This window comes from Ischnura elegans, chromosome 6 (assembly GCF_921293095.1).
Source record: "Ischnura elegans chromosome 6, ioIscEleg1.1, whole genome shotgun sequence".
NCBI classification, from domain to species: Eukaryota; Metazoa; Arthropoda; class Insecta; order Odonata; family Coenagrionidae; genus Ischnura; species Ischnura elegans.
This window is the reverse complement of record NC_060251.1, coordinates 2,427,317-2,449,982: the sequence shown is the minus strand read 5'-3', so window position 1 is coordinate 2,449,982 and position 22,666 is coordinate 2,427,317. Positions and strand designations below refer to the sequence as shown.

At 40.7% G+C, this 22,666-nt stretch overlaps 1 protein-coding gene across 2 annotated transcripts in view; it reads left to right on the top strand.

The window, feature by feature from the left end:
* Positions 1-22,666, top strand: part of LOC124160405 (E3 ubiquitin-protein ligase RNF13-like) — a 130,455-nt gene that overhangs the window by 45,037 nt on the left and 62,752 nt on the right. For both annotated transcript variants that reach the window (XM_046536241.1, XM_046536240.1), the window contains exon 4: positions 6,019-6,211. In XM_046536241.1, the coding sequence (XP_046392197.1) occupies positions 6,019-6,211 (193 nt within the window). The remainder of the gene's footprint in view (positions 1-6,018; positions 6,212-22,666) is intronic.

The window sequence follows — 22,666 nt, the reverse complement described above, 5'->3', positions numbered from 1 at the left end:
CAAGTTCACATTTTATCATAAGAGCGTTAAAGTCTTCTTATTAGGCTAAACTGTGTTGCAATGTTTCCCTGAGGAACGAATTTGCGCTATATTGAAATTGCGCTATACGAGGCGTGGATGTATTCCATATTTTTATTTTTTTATTTGATTTATTTCAATTACCCCGAAAACAGTGCAATGAGGCCATTACATGGGGAGTTTAAACACTCAACAACAAATGATTACTCACACCCATATCCTGGAAGGGGCAATGTATCCAGGCGGGACTCGAGCCTACAACCTTTAGAATGGTAGGCGAGGATTTATCCCCGCCGCTACCAAGGTCGAATTTTGTCAATTTACTGTGTTTCACATCATTTTGTCATCATCTACCAATGATGTATTGTGAAAATTAAAAAAAATAGATGCTACAAAATGCTATAATCTGGAATTGAAAGTTCTATAAAGTTAAAATGAAAGTGCTGTTTAAATGTGCCTCTACACATTGCCTTTGAAGTGGCTGAAGTGCTCACCTGCATTGCTTGATGATCACGCACTTGAATGATTTTGTGCAAGGTCGTTTATATTATGATGTGAATGTGATGGGATATGGGCGTGGTCGCTTTGAACCTGGGTGTGCGTAAATAAATGTCGAAGAATCAGTGCAAAATGCATTATTTTACCATCATTTGAAGATGAGTCACTGCAATTCATAGAATAAATAGCAGTACAGATGTTCACGTTAAAGCCATGATCCACTGGTGGGTTATGCTGTGTTGAATGTGTGGATGAATATTTAATTTGGGAATATGTATGTTTATGATAAAGTTGCGGACTCGCGATTATCCCGCTGCAGTTTATCCAGGTTGCCGATTATCCATGTATGATTTTCACTCTCACTTAATTTTTTCCGCGATCTTTGTAAAAAAATGAAATCGGATGCAAAATCATCGGAATTACTGCATTTGAATGCTAGGATACACCGGGCATATTATTTCCGTTTGAATCCCCCCTTCGTGAAACGGGAGCGATCACTCGATATCTCAGGGATGACGACTTACAAAAAAAAATGGGGTGGCCCAAACTGGGGATCTTGCCCTGGGAAGTTTTATAAGTAGTGAGTTTTAAGTTTTTTAAGCCTTTTAGAAGTGATCAACATTAGAACCCTGATAACTGAAATCTCCATATCTACATCTACATCTACATAATACCCCGCAAGCCACCTAAAAGGCGTGTGGCAAGGGGTGTTAGGACACCAGCCGTTTACAGCAAAAAAAAAAAAAATTAAGTGCTCAAACGAAGTTGGGACTAGCATTTATTTAAGTCCTTTATGGTTCGGGGGAAAAACGAATTCCCATATCAATCCGTTCGGCAAAACATCTCTCTTAATTTATCACTTCTATCGGACCTGGAAATATAGTGTGGCTCTAATATTATGTTCTCTGTGTCGCTCTTAAAGATATCCATTCTCAATTGTTCAAGCAATCTAAGCCTAGCGCGCAGCCTCCGAGTCTCCAGCGGCTACCAGCCTAATTCGCTTAACATCTACGTAACGCTGTCTGTACCCCCGTTGCAGTTTTTGACGAAACGCGCAGCCTTTGTATTTTATTCAGTTCGCGGATTAAGACTTTCTTCATCGGATTCCATACTCTCGCTGCATATTCAAGGTGCGGTCGGACGAGTGCAAAATAGCACCTTTCTTTCACTTTCTCATTTGAAAATCTTCCCTCAATACGCTTTACAAATCCTAATTTCTTCAGGGCTATGCCGCAAATATTCCTTATATGTGTTCCCCACGTGAGATTCGAGGTTATCGTAACTCCCAGGTACTTCACTTCGTCTGTTGCCTTCATGTTAATACCATCCACAGCATAAACATGGTTATGGTTAGACGAAATATGCAAGAAATGTACCGTCATGCATTTGCTCATATTAAGTTCGAGTCCCCACTCTTGGCTTCACAAATAAACGTTGTTTAAGTCCGATGATAGAATTTCATAATCAAAGTGATCACTAATTTCGCGATAGATGACAGCGTCGTCAGCAAATAAGCGTACTTTACTGCTAATACGGGAGCAGAGATCATTAATGTATATAATGAATAACAGGGGGCCGATTACGCTTCCTTGTGGAACACCTGATGTAACGTTTACAACATCGGAGCTAATTCCGTCAAGAACAACTTTTTGTTTACGATCTCTGAGAAAGTGGCGTATCCAGTTTAAAACTGTCTCGTTTAATCCGCATGACTGTAATTTGTATAAAAGTTTGTTGTGAGGTACAGTGTCGAAAGCTTTCTTAAAATCTAGAAATAGTGCGTCAACTTGTCTTTTCGATTCACCAGATTTTATAACGTCGTGAAGAAAGAGCGCGAGCTGTGTTTCGCATGATCTACCTTTTCGGAATCCGTGCTGACAGTCATGGAGGAAGTTACGTCTGTCCAAGAAAGTCATGATATTGCTAACGACGATATGCTCAAGTATCTTGCCTATAATCGATGTCAATGAAATCGGACGGTAGTTGCCTGGGTCATGTCTGTTTCCCTTTTTGAATATGGGTGTAACACTTGCAATTTTCCAGTCGGGCGGTAACTTCCCTTCGGAGAGTGACTTCTTGAATATGATCTCTAAATAAGGTGCGATCTGTGGAGCCAACTCCCTGAGGACACGCGCGGGTATTCCCTCCGGACCCGGAGATTTACTATTCTTAATCGATTGTAGTTGTTTAGTTATCCCATCACGTTGTATAGATATTTCTTCCATCGATTCCTCAGTGTATGGGATGTCTAAATTGAACTGAGTATCGTCAGTAGTGTATACACTTTCGAAGTGGGAATTTAAAGTATTAGCTTTGTCAATATTTTCGGTGACAAGTTTACCATCTTTATCAAATAAAGAATCTACGGTTGAATGTTTTCCCTGAAGCTCTCTCGCGTACGACCAAAAGGATTTAGGATTTTCTTCGAGTAATTCACTGAGTACTTTTTTCTTAAACTTTCGCATTGCCGTTCGCATTGATTTCTTGGTCATTGAGCGTTGTGCAGCGTAACTTTCTTTAGCTTCAAGTTCCTTCGATTTATTACGTGACGGGATGGATTTTCTGTACAAGTTGTAAAGTTTTCTCTGTTTCCTAAGTTCCCTTCTGACATCGTTATTGTACCAGCGAGGTTCTTTATTATCACATTTTAGTTTTTGCGGAATATGTTCGTTGATTCCTTGGCGCAGAATTTCTAGGAAGTGTTTCCATGTGGCATCTGTGTTTTGGTCCTTTGATGTAACTACGAATTTTTTGTAGTAGTCATTAAGCATCTCGCCAAATTTAGTGAATTTGCATTCATCAAATAAGTAAATTTTGCGTTTAGGTTTTACGGCTGCCACTACATCAATTTTTAACATTGCAAAGATTACTCTGTGATCGCTTATACCGTCAATAATATCGAGTTGTTTTATCAACTTAGGATGGCTTACTGCTAAAAGATCTAATATCTTATTTCCTCTCGTAGGTTTGTCAACTACTTGGGCTAGAGAGTGATGTGCAAGTATGTTGAGTAATACCTCGCTGATTTCTCTAATCCTTGAATTCGTTTTTACGGTGTAATTATCCCAGTTTATGGATGGAAGATTAAAATCACCCCCGATTACTATTACACTATTACTGTCTCTCTGAGTAAATGCAGATATTTGATTTTCTAGAAGGTACATAATATCGACTTCGGAGTTCGGCGGTCTATAAAAAGAGCAAACATGAATACTCCTTTTGTTTCGTTGTTTAATTGTACACCATACGCTTTCTATTTTGTTGTCAATTATTTCGTGGGCGGCGCTGTGCAAATGTGATTTAACTGCTATAAAAACTCCGCCACCTGTTCTATTGCATCGATCGCATCTGTAAATTTTATATTCTGGAGGAAAAACTTTGCTGTCGCTTATATCTTCCGTAAGCCAGCTCTCTGTCCCCATGACCACGTCTGCGTCCTGAAAAATATGCTCGATTCTGGCGTGCTTGTTTTTTGCGCTACGGCAATTAACTACAACTAGGTTAATGTCATATTTTGTAGTTAGATTTTCGGCTGGTTCTTTTCCAAGCTTTTGTGTACTCAGCGGGTGAATTTTATTGGCAGTACAAATAATATTTCACATGTTTTCATTCTCTGGAGCACGCGTTTTGGGAATAAATACGCTATTGTCCGGCGTTACCGCTCTTAAGTTTACTTCCTCGTATCTTTCGCATTGCGGATTTCCTCGGAGGCTACGTTTAATTAAATCATTGATAATCCCGCTAGATGACCTACCCTCTAGTCTAAAAAATACCTACAGTGCTCAAAAATCCTACGAGCCACCCGTTCCGACGCCTCTTTGGAATAATGCACCCCAGACGAATTGAGGGGAGCCCGGCACGATCTAATCACCGGCCGAAGATCCACGAACTCTGCTCCAATGCTCACACAGAGTTCCCACAGCCTCTTGTTGATCCAGGAAATCCTGTCCCAAACTCGAGGGCCGCAGTCCGTCCGTGGAACAATGCTGCAGATGGACAGTCGCATATCGACACCAGTGCCCCTCCGAACGCGTTCCACTTCCGAGCTTAGATCCCTGAAGGAATTTAAGATCTCATCAGCTCTGCGTTCAGAGGCATCATTAGTGCCAACATGGGCCACCACCCGCAGTCTAGAACAGCCCGTGTCCTTCACCGCTGATTTTACCGCCGCCGTAGTGTGGGATACAAGGCCTCCTGGTATGCACCACGAGGTGACCCGTTGGTCCGCTCCGTCTCTCCTTGCCCTCTTCTCCAACTGAGGGAAAATCCGCCGGACGTTGGAACTCCCTAACAATACGATCCCCGCCCTCCCTCCCCGGCTGCCTCTCGAAGCTGCATCCCTCGCGACAGGGGGTTGCTTCATGACCTCGCCAACTAGCTCCCTGGAATTGTCCTCCGACAAGACCGCGAAGCAGTTGTGAACGGGGATGGGGTTAGCCTCCGCTTCCCCCACTCCCCGACTTGGCCGTGCCACCGCCCCCCGCCCTTGGGGTACAACCACCCACTTGGGCCTCAGGTTATGAGTAATCCCCCGACCCGAAGACTGCACCGTCCCCTCCAAGGTTTCCGTGCAGGCTACCGCCCCCGAGCTTGCTCGAGACACCACCTTGGTATTGCACAGAGCCATAGAGGAAACGCTAAGATCCCCGGATCATGGGATTTCCCCAAAACCCGTTACCCGGGCACGTATTTCTGCCACCAATTTCTCGAGTTCGGTGACGCGTGCCTCAAGAAGGTCGCTCTTCGCCTTGCTCTTGGCCTTGGTGGCGGAAGATCGGCCAGCCATACTACTCTAGGGGCTTTATCGACTTTATAAAACATATCTAGACACTCCGAGGAAAATCGACAAGCCTGACTCATTTTTTCCTCACACCCGTAATGAATTTTTGAGGGGGCTCGGGCCCCCTCAGGCTCCATGGAGTCGGCGCCACTGCGCTGGCTGCATTCATGGGAGCACCCTGTTCCTGTTTTCCTAGCCTCGCACTGCGCGACCGCACTCCCTGATCACGGATACGCGTCACGCAGCAGTTGCAACTAGTGCGAGATGCGACCACGTGGAGTGGTGCCTGACAGTGTAGTTTCCGACGTCGAGCAGCGGTTTTGAAGCATTCATGCAAACCACCTATCTGTATCCTTGACCACAAAGCCACAGATGTGTGGTTTTCGAAACCAGGCCTTACATGGAGCATTAATAATACAGGAGTACAACTATATTATCGCCACTAAAAAGATCACGAACTGGCAAAGAAAGCTCTCAATGAGTCCGGGAAGCACTCTTAAATAACAGAATAACTGCATAAAAAATAATATATTTTTTATGTAAATTATGAACATTACAAGGCGTTTAAGTGAAAGTTTGGGTTATCCATGTTTTTTGATTATTCGTGCCGTCTCTTTCGAACGTTAGCAATTAGGATAATCAGGAGTGTACTAGTATATATATGTATGTATATGGTTTGACTTTTACCTATTTTTTGTTATTTTTCCGCTGTACTTTTTCAGGGAAATGTTGTATATGCAAATCCAGAAGATGGCTGCAGTGCTTTGGATACACCACCGAAAGTTGAGAATTACACTGGAAAATGGTTTGTGCTCATCAAGGGTAATGGGTGCGATTTTGTGGACAAAGTCTGGAATGCAGAAAGAGCTGGTTTTGATCTTGCCATCGTCCACAACGTCAACTCAAGTGACATAGGTAAGTGAGTGATTTTGACCCTAAGTAGTAATAGGGTGAAAACTGTTGAATACTTCCAGTATTTTTGGGTAAATAATAGGGATGGTCAGATTGGATACCTCGGATTCAAATATCTGCGGATATTACCCTTCATCGGATATGTCGTAACCAAAGTCACAGAAGACATCGTATATGAATGCGAAATTTTGAATAATAGCTGCAGTGAATCAACACCCCATAAGGGTGGAAAGAGTTCTGATTCTCTCTTCGAATGTGCCGTCGAATGCGATTCTTGTCCTATGCCACTGGTCAGTGGTTTAACTGAAGATTTTTCCTATTTTCATTTCCAAAACCAAGTGTAACAGTTTAGCTCCTGAGCATGTAAAGATGTTTTAAAAAAACAACTTGAAAGCCTATAAAAATATTCAAATGTGTGTGAAAATCTAAAAAGCATTCCTTCGATTGCACATACCAAGAGTAAACTTGAATAATTATTTTGTTTAATTGCAGGAATTTGAAAATGCATTTTGATCCAAAAATCAAGGATCCGATCCAAATCCGAAAAAAATCCTTGATCTGTCCATCCGTAGTAAATAATGTGCATGTTAAATTTTCTTTGTAAACAGGGTGGCCATGAGGTATCTGGTTAAATGGCTCAACTGTCAGGGGAAGTATAGATGTGAGAGATTTTCATCCCTTGTCTGGCAAAAAAAAATTCTCAAAAATTTTTTTTTGCCATCAAAATGAAAAAATAAATATGATAGCCATTTCTGTAAAGTATATGAAAATAATATTTAGGCAATAAAAATTATAGCAAATTAGATGCAATAGAAAATTGGTTCATCATCATCATCAATAGTCAGCAATCCTAAGATAGGCTTGATGCAGCTCTCCATCCATCTCTCCTATTCGCTAATCTTTTCAAGCCTACGCATTTCTTCTCCTTCTTTACCTGTTCCATACACCATATAAGCATGTGTAAGAGGTGCACCTTTTTTCCCAGAAATTGCAGCTGAAAATGGGGGTGCGTCTCTTACACAAACTTCGTATCTTCCCCTCCCGCCCTCCCCTTCACTGGTCGAAAGTCCAAGGGGAACTGAGTGGCCTTGGTTTTTAGCAAGAGTCAGTCATCTGAAACAGTAGGCCAAAAACATGCGGCAGGCAGGGGAGTTTCTCCCTCAGTGACATAGTTTAAAAATGCTCCAGTATGCTAGTTTTTATTGCCGGAAGTTTCCAGTCGGTCTCGTCTTGTTTGAATGTGCTGATGCTACGCTTAAAAAACTTAAATGCTGTCAGATATGCATCGCATTAGGTCTCATTCTTTTTGAACCTCGTGCGTGTCATACAATCATGCAACTGCTGAAAGTAAAGTACCTGGAGGACTACTACTTCAAAGGTCTCCTTCTTGGGGCCACTCCATTTAACTGATGCCTAATGCATCAAGGTTCATTCTTCGCATGTCCACCTTCAAGTTCTCTAGCCTACTGCTGGTGTGAAGCAATCTAAAGTTCCATATTCCTATCCTTAACGTTCTATCACCTTTGACTGATGTACCCTCTTGGGTTGTCCCCGCCCGGAGATCCGATTGGGGGACTAGTTTACCTCCGGAATATTTTACCCGAGAGAATTCCAGCATTTCATTATATAAATGGGGAACATGCATGAAATTTGTTCATCTTCCTAGTAAGTCTCATTGAATAGAAAATTTTCTCACGAGTCCAAATATACAAGCCAAAACTCTCCTAGTACTCCACAAACGTCAATAAATCCTAATTAAAAATGCTCAAATATCGCTTGAAGTCACGTGACCTGAAACGCCTCCTAACGTCATCGCACGGTACACCATTCACTTCGCTAAAGAGAGTTGAGTGATAGAGCCTTGAATGCAAGATATCGATGTAAAAATCTTCGTCGGGCTTTGAGGTAGTTCCTAAAAGGACAAATTGACTTAAGAGGGATTTAAGAAAGCAAAATACCTCAGTTTACTATAGCTCGATTTCCTTACGGCGGCTGATTTTTTTTCTTTCCAAATCTCCCCAAACAATCCCCTTTATTTATTTCAACAACGCCTTGGCAACCCAAAATATTCACAGTCTGCATTTTGTCGTTACAGCAGCAATTATTTTCGCCAAATTTGGATTTGAGCCCCCGTAGATCGATTTTCTATCCACTTCCTCACTCTGTCATCGGTGGATACCGTGCCGTGACGTCACGCTCCGATGACGTCGTGTTTTCAAGCAGCCGATGAAGATCAATTTTGAAAGACTCATAACTCAGCTAAAAAGCATTATTCATACGCGAAATTTTCGGCGAGTACATTTGAGGTAGAGGCCTTCTTATTCCAGTACTTTAAAAAAATTGTGCATGTTCCCCATTGAGTGGAGTAGCTGCGACTTCTCAGGATGATAATCTGGTGTTTTCCCCTTGCCTTCCATATCGCAGTACTACAGCCATTTAAGTAAATGTTACCATGCCCTTAGTGAAATGTGTGTCGCTGTACCTAACTTGTGAAGAAGAGCTGCTTACCTCTCCCCCGGTTGATGAGAGGCATTATTGGTGGCGGCCTCCAGTCACCAAGTCACGGTATCTTCACAGGTTTTGGTATCATTTAAATGGTCTACCTTACCCAAGGATAGACCAACACCCCCTCAGAACACCGCCGCTTTGTCCACGACTGCTTATTCGACGAGAGATCCCGCCTATCTTGCAGCTTACCTCTATATTTAGAGGTTGACCCACCATCTGCAGCCTGGTGGACGCACTCGGTGGCTTTAATCTCAGCCACCAGAGAAAATTGGTTATAATTATGAAATTTAGGGATGGTGGGATCGGATACCTCGGATCAAAATATCAGCCGATATTGCTCTTCAGCGGATACTTTTGACCCAAATTGGTTGAAGGCATTAGATCTAGATCAAAAATTTTTAATTAATGCTTCAGTGAATGCAGCATCTCATGCGAGGGAGTGGAAAGCATTCTGATCCCCTCTTTGCATGCGCAGTCTCACTACAATGCTCGTCCTACTTGTGAACCATATTGTTCAAAATCTCTCGTATGGGCTATGCAACCGAATTTAAGCTGTGGAAAATTTTAAGGCAAAATACTATAGGCATAGATTGTGACTCTTCCCAAGAGATTGAACAACAATTGGGGGAATCTCAGCGCCATAGTGTAATAACCACGTCAAAAGTGGCTTCGTCGCAGATTTCAGAATACCACCCTTGGCCCTCCATCAGCCCTTTGCCTCTGACATTTTTTTTTCGCTTCTGAGATCACAAAGACCATAAATCAAAGGAAAATATCGAGTTACAATTTAACGAGAGAACATTCTAAGTGTATTTCATCTCTACCCTGTCGCACCAACTGACCTTTTTCGGCCTACCTGCTTCAATTCTTCGTTTCTGGAGGATAAATTCTATGTGAGTGACTTTCTGGGCCCGAAGATGTCTCAATAGCTTCAGCAATTAGATAACGTTCAGGAGATTTTAAAAGGAATGAGAACTAATGCGACGCATATCTGACGATATTTTAGTTTCTTTCAGCTCTAATTGATTGCCACTAAGTTTTCTGGTTGCAACTAAACTATATTAATATTCAAAATTGTCGAACTTATTGCATTGCTTACTGGTGGAACTTTGTAATAAAGTTAATTTTATAACCGCCAGGACCTCGTGTGTGTGTTGGAGGATACCTCATTCGTGATTCTCCTCCGCGATCCAACGGATAGATTCCAAAAAAGTGTTAAAAAAGCTTTATCTTCCTGCTGTAATTTTATAAATTAGCCCCTAAATTAAATATCATCTTTAGGCAATTGCCTGGTTTTTCACCAAAATATAATATTAAAAGCCCCATCATTTTGCCACAGAAACTTCAACACCTCATACGTCACCATCCAACTCCAAGCTAGTTTCATTTGACGTAAAAAATCTATTTACTTCTGTACCTGTACAAACAACTCTGTTACTTATTGAGAGACCACAATATTAAAATCAGTGTGTCTTGTGAACTTCATTGTCTCTTGGAACAGCTTGCCAGCCAAAATTATTTTTTGTACAATAAGAATATTTATCACCAAACAGATGGCCTTGCGATGCGGTATTCCCTTTCACCTGTAATAGCCGAAATATTTACGACAATTGAAAACGCCAATTATTTGATTCGGGCATTCTATCTCATCTAACATCTTCTGGTACCGCTATGTTGACTACATCATTTGCCGCTGGACCCGAATTGTCAGACAATTAGATAATTTTCTGAATCTTTTAAATCCTCGACATCCTAATATTACCTTCGTAGTAGAAATAGAATCCAAAAAGCACCTAAACTTTCTCGATCTCTCCATATCCATAGTTGATGACAAACATGAATTTGGTTTATACAGAACCCCTTGTTATGGTGATACAATCATTCCGAGTTACTGATGCCATCCAACCTCCCAAAAGTTATCCTCCTTTCATTCTATGTTACATAGATTGGTCAATCTATCTTTGAATGCAGTCAACTTCAATTGTGAACTTTCCACAATGAAATCAATTGCATTTTCAATAGGCTACAGCTTTAATACTTAAACTAAAATCCTTCAGAGAAAGTTGAAAACGCGAGCTATTTCACAGCTTTGCTCCCTTCCCCCATCACAGAGAATTTCTAAGAATTGGTGGTTTCTAAAAATGTAAATCATTTTTTGTGGGAGACCTTTCCAACAGGCTTGCAAACAAATTCCCCAAAAATAAATTCAATGTTTCTTTTTACAATCCTTGCACTCTCGGTGAAGCTCTGTGTCGTAACAAAGACAAAATAGAACCCATCCATCAATCCGGCATTTACAAAGTTAATTGTGAATCAAGCCACTTGAGTTTCATTGGTCGAACAGGCAGAAGTTTTATTATGAGAATGAAAGAACATAGAAGGTGCAGGAAACTGGGATGAAACGTCACTTATCGCCAAACATTTGGTACAGACTTTTCATTCTTGTCATTTTCAACCAGAATTTTCTCCACCCCTTCAGTAACGGCACAAGGCTTGATGTTTTAGAGCAGTTTGAAATAGTACAAATTTATAAAAATATTCTTATTAGATATTAGATGTTCCCGTGGACATACCCCGTTAAGACGGTCTAAGGCTCCCCTCCGCGGTGTCATAAAACGTCCGTTTTCGCAGTAAAATCCTGAGGGTGAAGGATCGGAGAGTAAATAAGGTATTAGTCTCAGCCGGTATCTTTCTGGCAGGTCTTTTGTATGATTCCCGGGAAAACAAGTCACTTTTTCGAAGTGTGAACGCTTTTAATAGAAGCATGGTCTTTGATCGTATCCAAAGAAAACGAAATGAACTTCAATGAAACGTGCACTCACCTCGGCTAAAATACTTCCACTGTCTTCACCACAGACCATTTGAGAATCGGTGACTTGAATAAAAACATAAAAACGGTGAATTCTGAGCGTTAAAACCCACACAGTTTCAATAACATTACCGCGTCGCGGCTAATCCAACTCCCGACGCGCGCAGACGAACCCTGCCGCGCGATCGATAAATCAATGTAATTTTCGACGTCGCAAACTTATTTCCAAGATAATTGTATAAACACCTCAAAAAATCTTCAAAGAATGCTCTCATATAAGTTACTTTGCATGACTTTGCCGAAAAATCATTTGAAACTCTACCTCAATGTAGAACTTTGTCGCAAAACAGTATCCGCCATTTTGTAACTGCACGGTAAGAATTGATCGATGATATTCTTAAAGATTACGGAAAATTAAAGAAAGAAAACCATGCCAACAGATTATGTGGTTTTTTATTCTGCATGAATCCACCTACAACTTCACCTTCTACTTACTTTGGAAGATTTTCAGAGAAAATTGAAGACGGGCGTTATTATGGAACGTTGCTCACGTTTAAGCCTGTGTATCTCAGAATCGGGTTGGATCTTTTATCAAATTAAGTGCATATCCTTAAATTTCAACCAGTTTTTGAGTATACCTGTTAAGTTTCAAGTTTATTACTCAAAAAAAGTCATTTTGTAATTTTGTCCGGCTTTTTCCGATTTCCGCCCACTGTGCGATATCCAACGGTCAAATTTGAATCAAAATATTTGCATCAAAATTTGATGCAACTAACGCGCACCCTATCACACGGTCAAAATTTCATCCAACTGGCTTTTGGTACTATCATTTGTACAAAACACCGTTTTGTCCGAATGGATAGGGCAGGTTCTAAATTTTCATCCAATAGGATGAAACCAACCATTCACTGGGCCCTTGACAAAAAAGCATCGCCAAGCGCTGACACAGAGGCCACATAGGTGAAGCCGGTGTCCCACGGTCAAATTTGCATCAAAATAATAGTCCAAAAATTTTGATGCAAATTGCAAATATTTTGATGCAACCGGACGGGGGTGTCCCACGATGCATATCATTTGGACGAAAAGGAAAAAGACGATATTTATGTAAACAAATTTGGAAGCTTATGGAAGTGAAGGATTCTGTCTTTTTCAGCAGGCGAAATTGTCTGAACAGGCCTCTTGAACATTAAAGAGGCGAAAAAAAGAAAACAGAAAGAATGCTGAACTTGGCCTTGGCTGGAAAGAGGGTATGAAAGCGTTGGAATAAGCATGCTAAACATGATGGAGAAGGAGTTGGTCGCCGATGTTCCCGTATATTATCGATAATAACTGACGATAAGTGAGGATATTTGCATGTCCCTTATTAGCAAGGCTGAGGGCAGAATAAAACGGCAGGATACAAACGTGAGGAAGTTTATTCCCGCGGTGAAAATATTATTAATAATTAGATGGATATTGCGGTTGAGAAGATGTTATGAATAGTGCTGTAAACGTGCATTTAAATCAAATTTTTCCTCTCTTAATCTAGCAGTTGCTAAAGACCAATTTTTGCTCATTTTTACTTTTAGGACCACACCAGGCGATGAAATAGACGATCACGAACGTATATATATATATTCGGAATAATGTTTTGCGAATTCACTTTGCGGTATGGTGACATTATAAATTCAAAACTAAACCATTTAGTATTCAATACAGTACTAATGAAAAAACTCAACCGGTTTCGATATTTTCAGGCATTTATCTAGAGGTTTACGATAACGCTAATGACCTGAAAAGAAGGAAACCGGTTGGGTTTTTAATGCATACTGTGTGGAATACAACCAAGTTTGCAAATGAGCATTTTAATTAATAAAATATATATTATGGGCACAAAAATAAACTTTGTTGTATTCCACACAGTATGCATTAAAAACCCAACCGGTTTCCTTCTTTTCAGGTCTTTAGCGTTAATTGTATTGTATTCGATCGCTTCTCAGAACGACTTCAATCGCGTTTTCGTTATCTATTGAAGTAAATACGATAGGCTGCATGCTCTGCTAATGGGAAAATCCACTACTGGCTTCCCTTTCTTTCAATCTGAAGTGGCAAGAGACCCGTTTCCCGAACACATGCCGGACCTTAGGGACGTGGGAAGTGGTCCTTAATCGGGACCTTTTGTTATCTTAACTTGGTGCACCACCCAACTTGAGTTTATTGCTTTCCTAGGGGCGGTCTGACCTGCAATTGAAGCTACACGTGTTAATAGATGAGGTCTTTACCCTCCACCCGCCTCCTTTTGGACTGGTTGTATTGCAGGTCCGCCGCTAGCATGCATTTTCGCACAAAATCTAAACATTTCACATTCTCTTTACGGGGTCCAACCCTACCCCTACAAGTTATCTGGGGGAATGGCCACATTTCCATGGCTCTTCTTTTTCACTCCGTCCAAATAGCGGTCAAAACATTTTGGTACCCTTCAGTTTCTCCTTTTCTGTCGATGTGAACGCATATCCATTACTAATTGAGAAGTCCTATTTTGGCCACAGTTTTTGTGTTTAACAGTGATCTCACAAAGAAGTTATAGTGATGTTATAACTAAAAAAATGTGATTCAGTAATTTATTAGTTCCTGACAACCACATAAATAAGGATTGTTGAGAAGGTATACTATGTTTCATTTATTTCCGTTTCTAGTTTCCGTTTTTTTTTAATTGGTCTGAGACGAGGCACGCACTATTTTTCATATTTTCCCTTCTATTTTATATTTAAACTTTGTAAAAAGAGGACTGTTCTGTAGCTTTTTACAAACCTGTGTAATTATTGTTGACTGTCAAAAATTTCATGGACATTTACGCGGCGAGAACTGCACGGAAAAATGCAGGAGAAAAAAGAGAAAACCATAGTTGCTCGAAAAAGGAATTTGAATGCATATCTAGGGGGTTGTTTCAGATTACACGGAGAGGCAAAACTTGAGCTTATTAATTTTTTGAACATGAAATTTTTTTATTCCGACGAGAGAAGATGGCGAGCTAGGTCACGATCAATCTCTTTTTTTTTAGAGGAATGGCAACTGGTTGAACAAAATTGTTGATTTCCCTGATGTATTTCGCAACCTTTCAAGCACCTCGGGTTCGTATTTTCCTAGTATTTTAATGGTGACATGGGGTCCCCTGGGATATTGTTCTAGTAGTCTCATTTTTTAACAGGTACATCCGATATACAAAGGGGTAGGCCAAGTAAACAATTCACTGACGTTACTACGTGCTCCAAAATTAGGAAAACGAAGCTGCTTGAAGTCAAGTAATTTGCAGGAGTAGAAGAAGAGTTAATCTTTCAATTCTCAACAATTTTGAGATCTCTGTCTTGCGGATTATTGATTGATCCGGTAAAATTTAAGAAGTTCTGCTTAGATACAGCATAAAATTTTGTGAGACATTATGGATGGTTTTACATGCCACCCACACAACACAACTTTATGTTGCATGATTATAACAAATCCTGTATTAGTGTTGAAAATCTGTACTTAAATGAATAACTTGTTATCAAAGACAAAAAAATAGGTTTTGGACTGTTAAAATGTGTACGAAAAGCAATCAATATCTAATATACATTGAATCAAATGTTTTATAACAATTAATGAATGGATAACTCAAGATTCTAACGTGATAACATATTTTAGCCTACGAATTAGGATTCCCCATGAGGCCTACGAAGCAAATTTTGCTTGCAGTTTCGATACACAAAACTGCATAATAGGAGGTTTAATTCCGAAAAAGGGGAGGGCGGATAGTTTTGAATCGCCATATTTTTCTAGTGCCGCAGCAACTTACAATTGGAATATGCCAAAAATACTCCATTCGATATTGCTATATAAATGCTCACCGCGTAAAATGTATCTTTGGATATTTAGTTTTTCGGCCCCTGGGAGAAGGGATTCATTCATATAATGAGGCAAGAATTAAAGCAATGAGTGAACCCGGGCCCAATTGCAGCCGCTATTTGTTTTACTTTTAAGAACCTCAACTAAATGCTAACGCTTAAAACAAAACTTTCCTCAAACGACAATGCGTCTTGTTATTGACGAGACGACGATTATCACAACTATGATCAGAATAAGGTCTCAAGGAAAGACAAAAACATGCATTAGATGATCCCCGGCCCCATACGTAAGACCTGAAGTAGAAAACTGGTACAGCCGAAAGAAACCATTCCATTTTCGACGTGGTAACAGAATGGGCCATTACTCATCCCGCTATCGAGCAAACAAATCAAGGTCACCGACCACCCCTATTCCCAAAAATGCTACTGCTGATCCATTCCTCTTTGTGTTCGTTTGAAGTTGCGCGCTTAAGAATTCATTACCAAATACTTTTAAGCTTTAATTACCAACTGTGGTGAAGAGGCTATGACCGTTAGCGAAAGGCAAACAGTGCATTGTTGTTCAGTGTAAAGATCCAATCTCGCATTCCCTTTTTATCGTAATATTCCGGCACTTGGTGTTGTAAATAGCATTTACACTTCACCAAAGCGAGGTATTTCCTATCTGAAGTTCTGAAGCACACTACGCGAAATGTATTTCATTCGATATGTTGATCGTTCAACGATGCGATGACCATCAATAAGATTTATATTGTCTCTTGAAGCGAAAAGATCTTCCTTCACGGAAAATCTCTTCCTCGTCGAAACAAAACCCTCGCCTCGCCAACCTATCTGATGGCAAAACGAACTCCTTAGGAGGCGGGAGCTTTCTGCGTAGACCCAGGCCAGTAAGGAAAGCCTGACGAGGTGCGGCCATTAAAAATGCATAACTCCCCTTTTAATCGAGATAAAGTTACAATTCTTTCACCAAAAATAAATTTATAGTTTTGTCCAAATTTCATACGCAGCATATATGGACCTATATCGTAAGATACGAAAGTTAGCACGCGATTGATTTTTACCCTGCAAAATTCCAGATTTTTCGTCCGAAAGATATATAAACACACATAACAACGTTGAAACTGAGTTATGAACAAATTAAAGTTTACTAGTATGGAAAAAAATGTGCTATGAACATTTCCTGCAAGTTTCAACTTTATACTAAGAACAGTCTGCCGGAAAATGGATTAGGATTATAACCTCGGAAAAGTGAAGTAACCAGCCGAAATTCGAGAAAATATTTTTTATAACAATTGTTATAAACAAAATCGAATAATTAATGTCTCCAGTTATCTTAGTAACCCTTTCTGCTTCAGAATATATTTTTAGACTTGTGAAACGAGCAAATTAAAAAAATTGCCAAAATTCTTCTAGTGACATCTGGTTAATCGCTCTAGAACTACACCAAAAACGTATACGATTTTTGTACGTGTGGTGAGCTCTCTATATATACTTACTCTATGATGATACGGACGCAGATTTACCGGTTGCTCATCGTTTGCCTCTATATCGAAACTCTCCACCTTTGCTGTACCCAGTTCACTCATAGTCATAGCAAAGCATTCTCTGAATTCGTTCACTAGATCACATACTGAGTCTTTATCTCTTTCTGTTAAATTGTCGCTGATTTTAATATCATCCTTCCTGATCAGTCCCTTTTCTTTCACTGTCCGAACCTTTGGTTCCGGCTCTTCACCATTTTCCAGATCAAGTTTAATAATTCGCAGCTCTCCGTATTCCTTCTCAACTCGGATGTCCCTCTGGTCGAGTGCACTTCGTCCGATAATTATGGCATCATCCTGCGAATAGTCCGGGACAATTAACACCTCAACGTTTAAGTCCACGCCATCCACTTTTAATGCCATTTGTTTTGAACCAATGACCCTACAACCCCCACATCCGAATCCGGACAAATGTTTCAAGCTTTTCTCGTACTTCAATCCAATTTTCTCTGCCACACCTTGCCTCATTGTCACTACCTCGCTTCCTAGATCGACAAATCCAAGGATCCGGTCATTATTAATCTCCACCCATTTATGATATTCATCTTTCACCTTCTCATTTGCCCAGCTAATAATCTTAACGTTTCCTATCCTCTCAACTGCCTACCCATTTCTTTATTTGCCTGAGGGCACTCCCTTGATACATGCCCACTTTTCTTGCAGGTGAAGCAAAGTCTAACGTGAGCTGGTTTTTGGGAATCTTTCGCCATATGACCAAACTCGGCACAGTTAAAACATTTCATCTGCCCTGACTTCCTTTCTCCTTTCGATTCCCACGGTCGATCTACTAATTTCTCACTCGACGTCGAATCTAAACTCCGAATGAATGGCTTTTCTTCGACTCGCGTACGTTCTACCACACATTCGTACCGTTTGATTTTACTCAACAGTCCCTCTACATCCTGGAAATCACTTAGGGCCAACAACTTCACCAACTCCCGATCTCCAATCCCATTCAAAATATATCTTATCAGGGATGCATTGTCAATATCTCCACGACTAGCTAAGGCCTTCATCGAGTAAACGTACGTTTCGTAGGTTTCAGTTCGTTGTTTCTTCTTTCGACTGAGTCTCATATGCACCTCCGCTTGATCGTCCGATGAGGGGAAACTATACTGCAGCTTCCTCTTGAAAGCTTCCCACGAATACACTTCTTCCGCAACGCTATTCAACCACGTCGCTGCGGCGCCTGGTAACTTGTGCACAGCTTGCGTTAACACCATCGAGTCCTCCCACGCGTATGCGAGTGCGACACTTTCAACTCGCCTAATCCATTGCTCAGCCGTAAATCCTATCGATAGGGAAGGATCGAACTCTGGTAGTAGCCTCTCTGCCATCTCATGCTGCCCAATGGAAGTGTTCCCCGCTAACGCAGCTCTTCCCGCCAACATTTCCCGTTCCAACAGCCTCCTTTCCCGGTCCAAAATGTCCCGTTCCCTTCTCAATAGCTCACGTTCGCGCGTAACTTCAATCGCCGCTTCGTTCCAGACCACACTCGTTCCACCTAGCATAGCCTCACTCCGACCCCCGGTCATATCTCTTAGCGCTCTAGTCTCGCGCTGACCCTCATCCATCTCTCCTAGCGTCCTAGCCTCACCCCAACCCCCGTCTGTGTGACCCACGCCGCTACCCTCGCTTTCCCGCACATGGCTGATGGTGGCGTCACATGAAAAAGGGGCCCGCCACTCGCCACCTCTCTCTTCACAGTTCCCGCCTCGCCACTTGCCATTTCTTAGCTTACAGCACAGCCTTCCACACACGTCCCTTTTTGTTACAATACGCGTGTAACCCGCCGTCACAATCCCATCACTGGATTTCTCACCGGGAAAAACGCCCGCCCTGACCACTGGAATCTTGGGTTGTCGCCGCACTGGAATCACTTGCCTTCTCGGAGAATATCCCACCGCTGCTCTGTTAAAAGGGGAAGCGTGTGTGTCACCTTTGGTTGCTCTCGAAATGATTCTCGCTCACTTCTACCTCTCTGTGACTCTTTATTCTTCACACTTATACAAACAGGACTCTCCAGCCCAGACACTCTCCGTGTCCCTCCTCACACTTGACTTCACTCAACTCAACTGTCCTTACGGCTTCTCGATGCATCCCAACGCGTCCCCTTGAGCCACCTCTGTTGGTTCACGGTCACTCCCTCAGGGGGCAGCATCTCCCGGGGGGGGGGACACGCCGCCTGGCGGCGTAACAACTATATATTTAATAAGCCTTTTCGTTAGGACCTTTGGTTTACTTGGTAAGATTGAGAACTTCATAATATGTTGTTCGTATTAACAAGAATCTTCTGTATTGTTTTCATATGTACCAACACTTCCACAAATTCAATAAGTAGAAGTTTAGTTACCTTGTCGAAGGGGAAGAGGCGAACGAGAGTGTACTTGAAACCTGAATGAAGAGATGAGTGGTTTGGCAGTATGGGTGGCGAAACTGTTTGTGCTGTTTATGAAAATAGGGGCCACTTTAAGGATATCCTGGATAGCAGAATGCATGCCGTTTATGATATGAAGTGCGCAATCAAGTCTTTGTCTTATCTATGTTATTTTTGAGAGAATAAGTGCAAGCTATTTGTGGTGGAAGCTTCGAACTATTATATTTTAACTTTCAGTCTGAGGAGTTGCTGTTGTGCTGAAAGATATAGTAATCCTAATTCCGTAAACTGAATTTTTAATGTAGTTAGCTGAATACACCCATGAATTATGCGATGATAACACTTTTTCTGGTGATATTTTTATTCCTTTTCATAATATTTTGACAAGCCCTTTTTATGTCAAACAGAGAAATTGGTTTAAGTTAATGGATAGAGGGGCTGAAAAAAATAAAGGGAAAATTATATTTCAATTATAAAATATTGATGTGAAATTTGAATTTCATGTTTTAATAGTAACTGTTCAGTGATCCATCAGTTCCTTTGTTATACTAATGGTTTGGTCGAGTCTAATCTAACGAATATGCTTTTCTACCTTGCCTTCTTTGCTCCCTTCAATTCAACAGTGATGGAGCCTTCTTTGCTGTTGAAAACCTCCACCACCATATCTGAAATAACCATGGTAAGATTACCATAATTTGCATTTGAAAATCCTATTGTCATCATGGCTTTTCTCCATTGTATCCTAGCTGGTATAAATTAAGTTTGCCCTGATTTTTTTTTCAAGTGCTTGTAATTAAATCCATGTATGCAATTAAAATGAAAGTTTAAGATTGGACTGGTAAAAATTGCAGCCACGTGTCCTCTTAATCAGGCGATAATCGCATAAAACAGTTTGTATAAATGGGAGGTGTGCTCGGGCAAGTAACTCGCGCAATTGAACATCTACCGTGTATCATACTGCCAATTTTCCATCCATACCATACAGTATTGTCCATTTGTCCCACAGTAGTGGGTTAAGCACACTGAATAAGTCAACACATGCTGCTGTTTGCATCGTGTTGACAAACCATCAAGTATTATGCTTACTAGAAATTAGTTTCTATAAGATTCTATTTTTTGGATGACCTTGGTAGGCAAAGTGTCTGCACAGGAGCTCATTCGTCCATCTTTCTGCAGGGGTGACAGAATACATCAAGTTGTCAAAATTCTAGAAACCCTTTCATTAAATAGATATTCTGTGGTTAAGAATTACAGATTAATAACCCCCTCCTGCATCTTTGCTTTGCTTGTCTCTAATTATGATATAACTATTTAATAAATATTAATAGTCATTAACATTGATTAAACAAAATATTGTTTTTGTTAAGCAATCACATCACAGCTTAGGAAACTAAAGGAAAATCTTAAAACATCAGTCAATTTTGAGATAGCTTTTTTGTGTTTAGAAATGGTCTCCATCTATGGATCAAAAACCTCCTCATAACAAAATTTTTTGCGTTCCCAGGAAATTTGCTGTAAAGAGGTTTGACATTAGTTACAAAGTGGCATCTTTTAAGCAAAATGTTGAAAGTAGCATAAAAAATTAGCTATGTTTAGGGGTGAGCGAACTGCCTTTCTTTTCAGTTAACTGATACCTGATATTTTGATCTGATCTGATATTTTAAATCTATGCACTAGAGTATGTATGTATACACATGTACAGTAAAACCTCTGTACAATAAACCCCTATACAGCTGATAAGACTGTCTATTAGGGCAGATAGGAAATATCTATTTTTTTCAAATCCATCTGGCCCAATGAAAAAAAGTCGTGGGACCAATCAAAAATAATTCCTGAAAAATTTGAGACCTCTAGGGAAACCCCTGACCCTCGCTCAAATGCAATTTAGGGGAATGGTCAAAATTCGAAAAATATAATATTTTATGGTCATTCCCTATAGATTTTGGCGAGTTACTGTTCTTGTAGGGCAAAAATTTCGTGCATTTTGATGTATCTGACACCGTTTAGCCACAAAATCCCTAATTTGAGTCTGCGTCCGTGGAGAAAATATTCCAACGCATACGCAGCATGGCGGATAAAAGAGCAGCAGGCCTATCCCGTCCCCAACCCGCTCGCTTCTTCCCCTCCCATGCCTCGAATGCAGAAAAATTCATCCCGCGCATGCTGCTAGGAGGTCGTTTATCTTTGATAATATAAATCGGAAAATGGCAGAAGGTAATAAAGGAAGCGTAGTGAGACGACTTGTCCCTTATTAGGCGCCTCGTCGGTGTTAAAAAAATTGATGTTACCAACTTTTAGAGAAGTGATGAAATATTATTAGTTGCAAGAATGAAGAATGAGCCTACGGTCTATGAAGAGGCCTATCGAGCAGCTATGAAGGTGTGCGAACTATTGTAACACGCTTCTATTCCGGTATTGTCCGACAGCTGTGACTAAATGAATTTTAGGTGAAGGCCGCTCGCGTCCCCTCCCCGCTCGCTTCTCCCAAGCCCCAAAAGGACCAAAATTCAACAATCACCAAAGAATTACTCAATTATCTGCTTTCCAGTCTGTATTTCTTATGTCAGTGTCATTCCTCGTTTTTTGCTGCTGTCAAGAAAGTTTTGGTGTATTCTTTCACGAATATCTCGTCCGCATGCATAATAAAAGGAATATTTAACTTCAAATTTGAACGTTCATCAATAGAATTTTGAATTTCCATAGTGCTAAGGTCAGATATAACCAGAGGTAACGTGGTCTCTCTCCAATATATCATCAACAGATAGTCCTTTACGTCGATATTAAAATCCAGCAATTACAAAAATCTCGGATTGAGTGCCAAATGCATCCTTGCAACAATGCAAATTGGGTCCTTAGATTTCCCTCCCAATGTTTATGTCGCAAGTCTAAATATTAGTGCAATTAACAAATAGACCACTGTAAGGGATGAAATATGATTTGATGCTTTCCCGGCGAATGATGTGGGTAAACTCTTCTCGGGATTCAACAAAATTTATTCCTGAGGATGAACCCCGAGTCGGAGCTTGAACGTGGGCCATTATGGAAAAATTAACCCGGTGGGAATCCCAAGAAGAGTTTACTCACACAGCAAGGGGTGTTGCAATTATGCTTGTAGTAGAGGGATGATGCCTCCTTTTTGGGCGGTATTCACTTGGTACTATCACATTTACATCCTTTTTAATTCTTTGTATCTAATTTTCACTCGGAAAGGAATTGAGAATTGCAGATTTTATAACTTTTGCGAATCCTCCGACGGGGGAGGCAAACCCCCAAAAGTGGGACCCTGTTTCTTCAACTAATAACACACATTCCCCTATAAACTTGGATTGATAAGTCCTCTTGCCTTTTTTTCATCAGACTAAA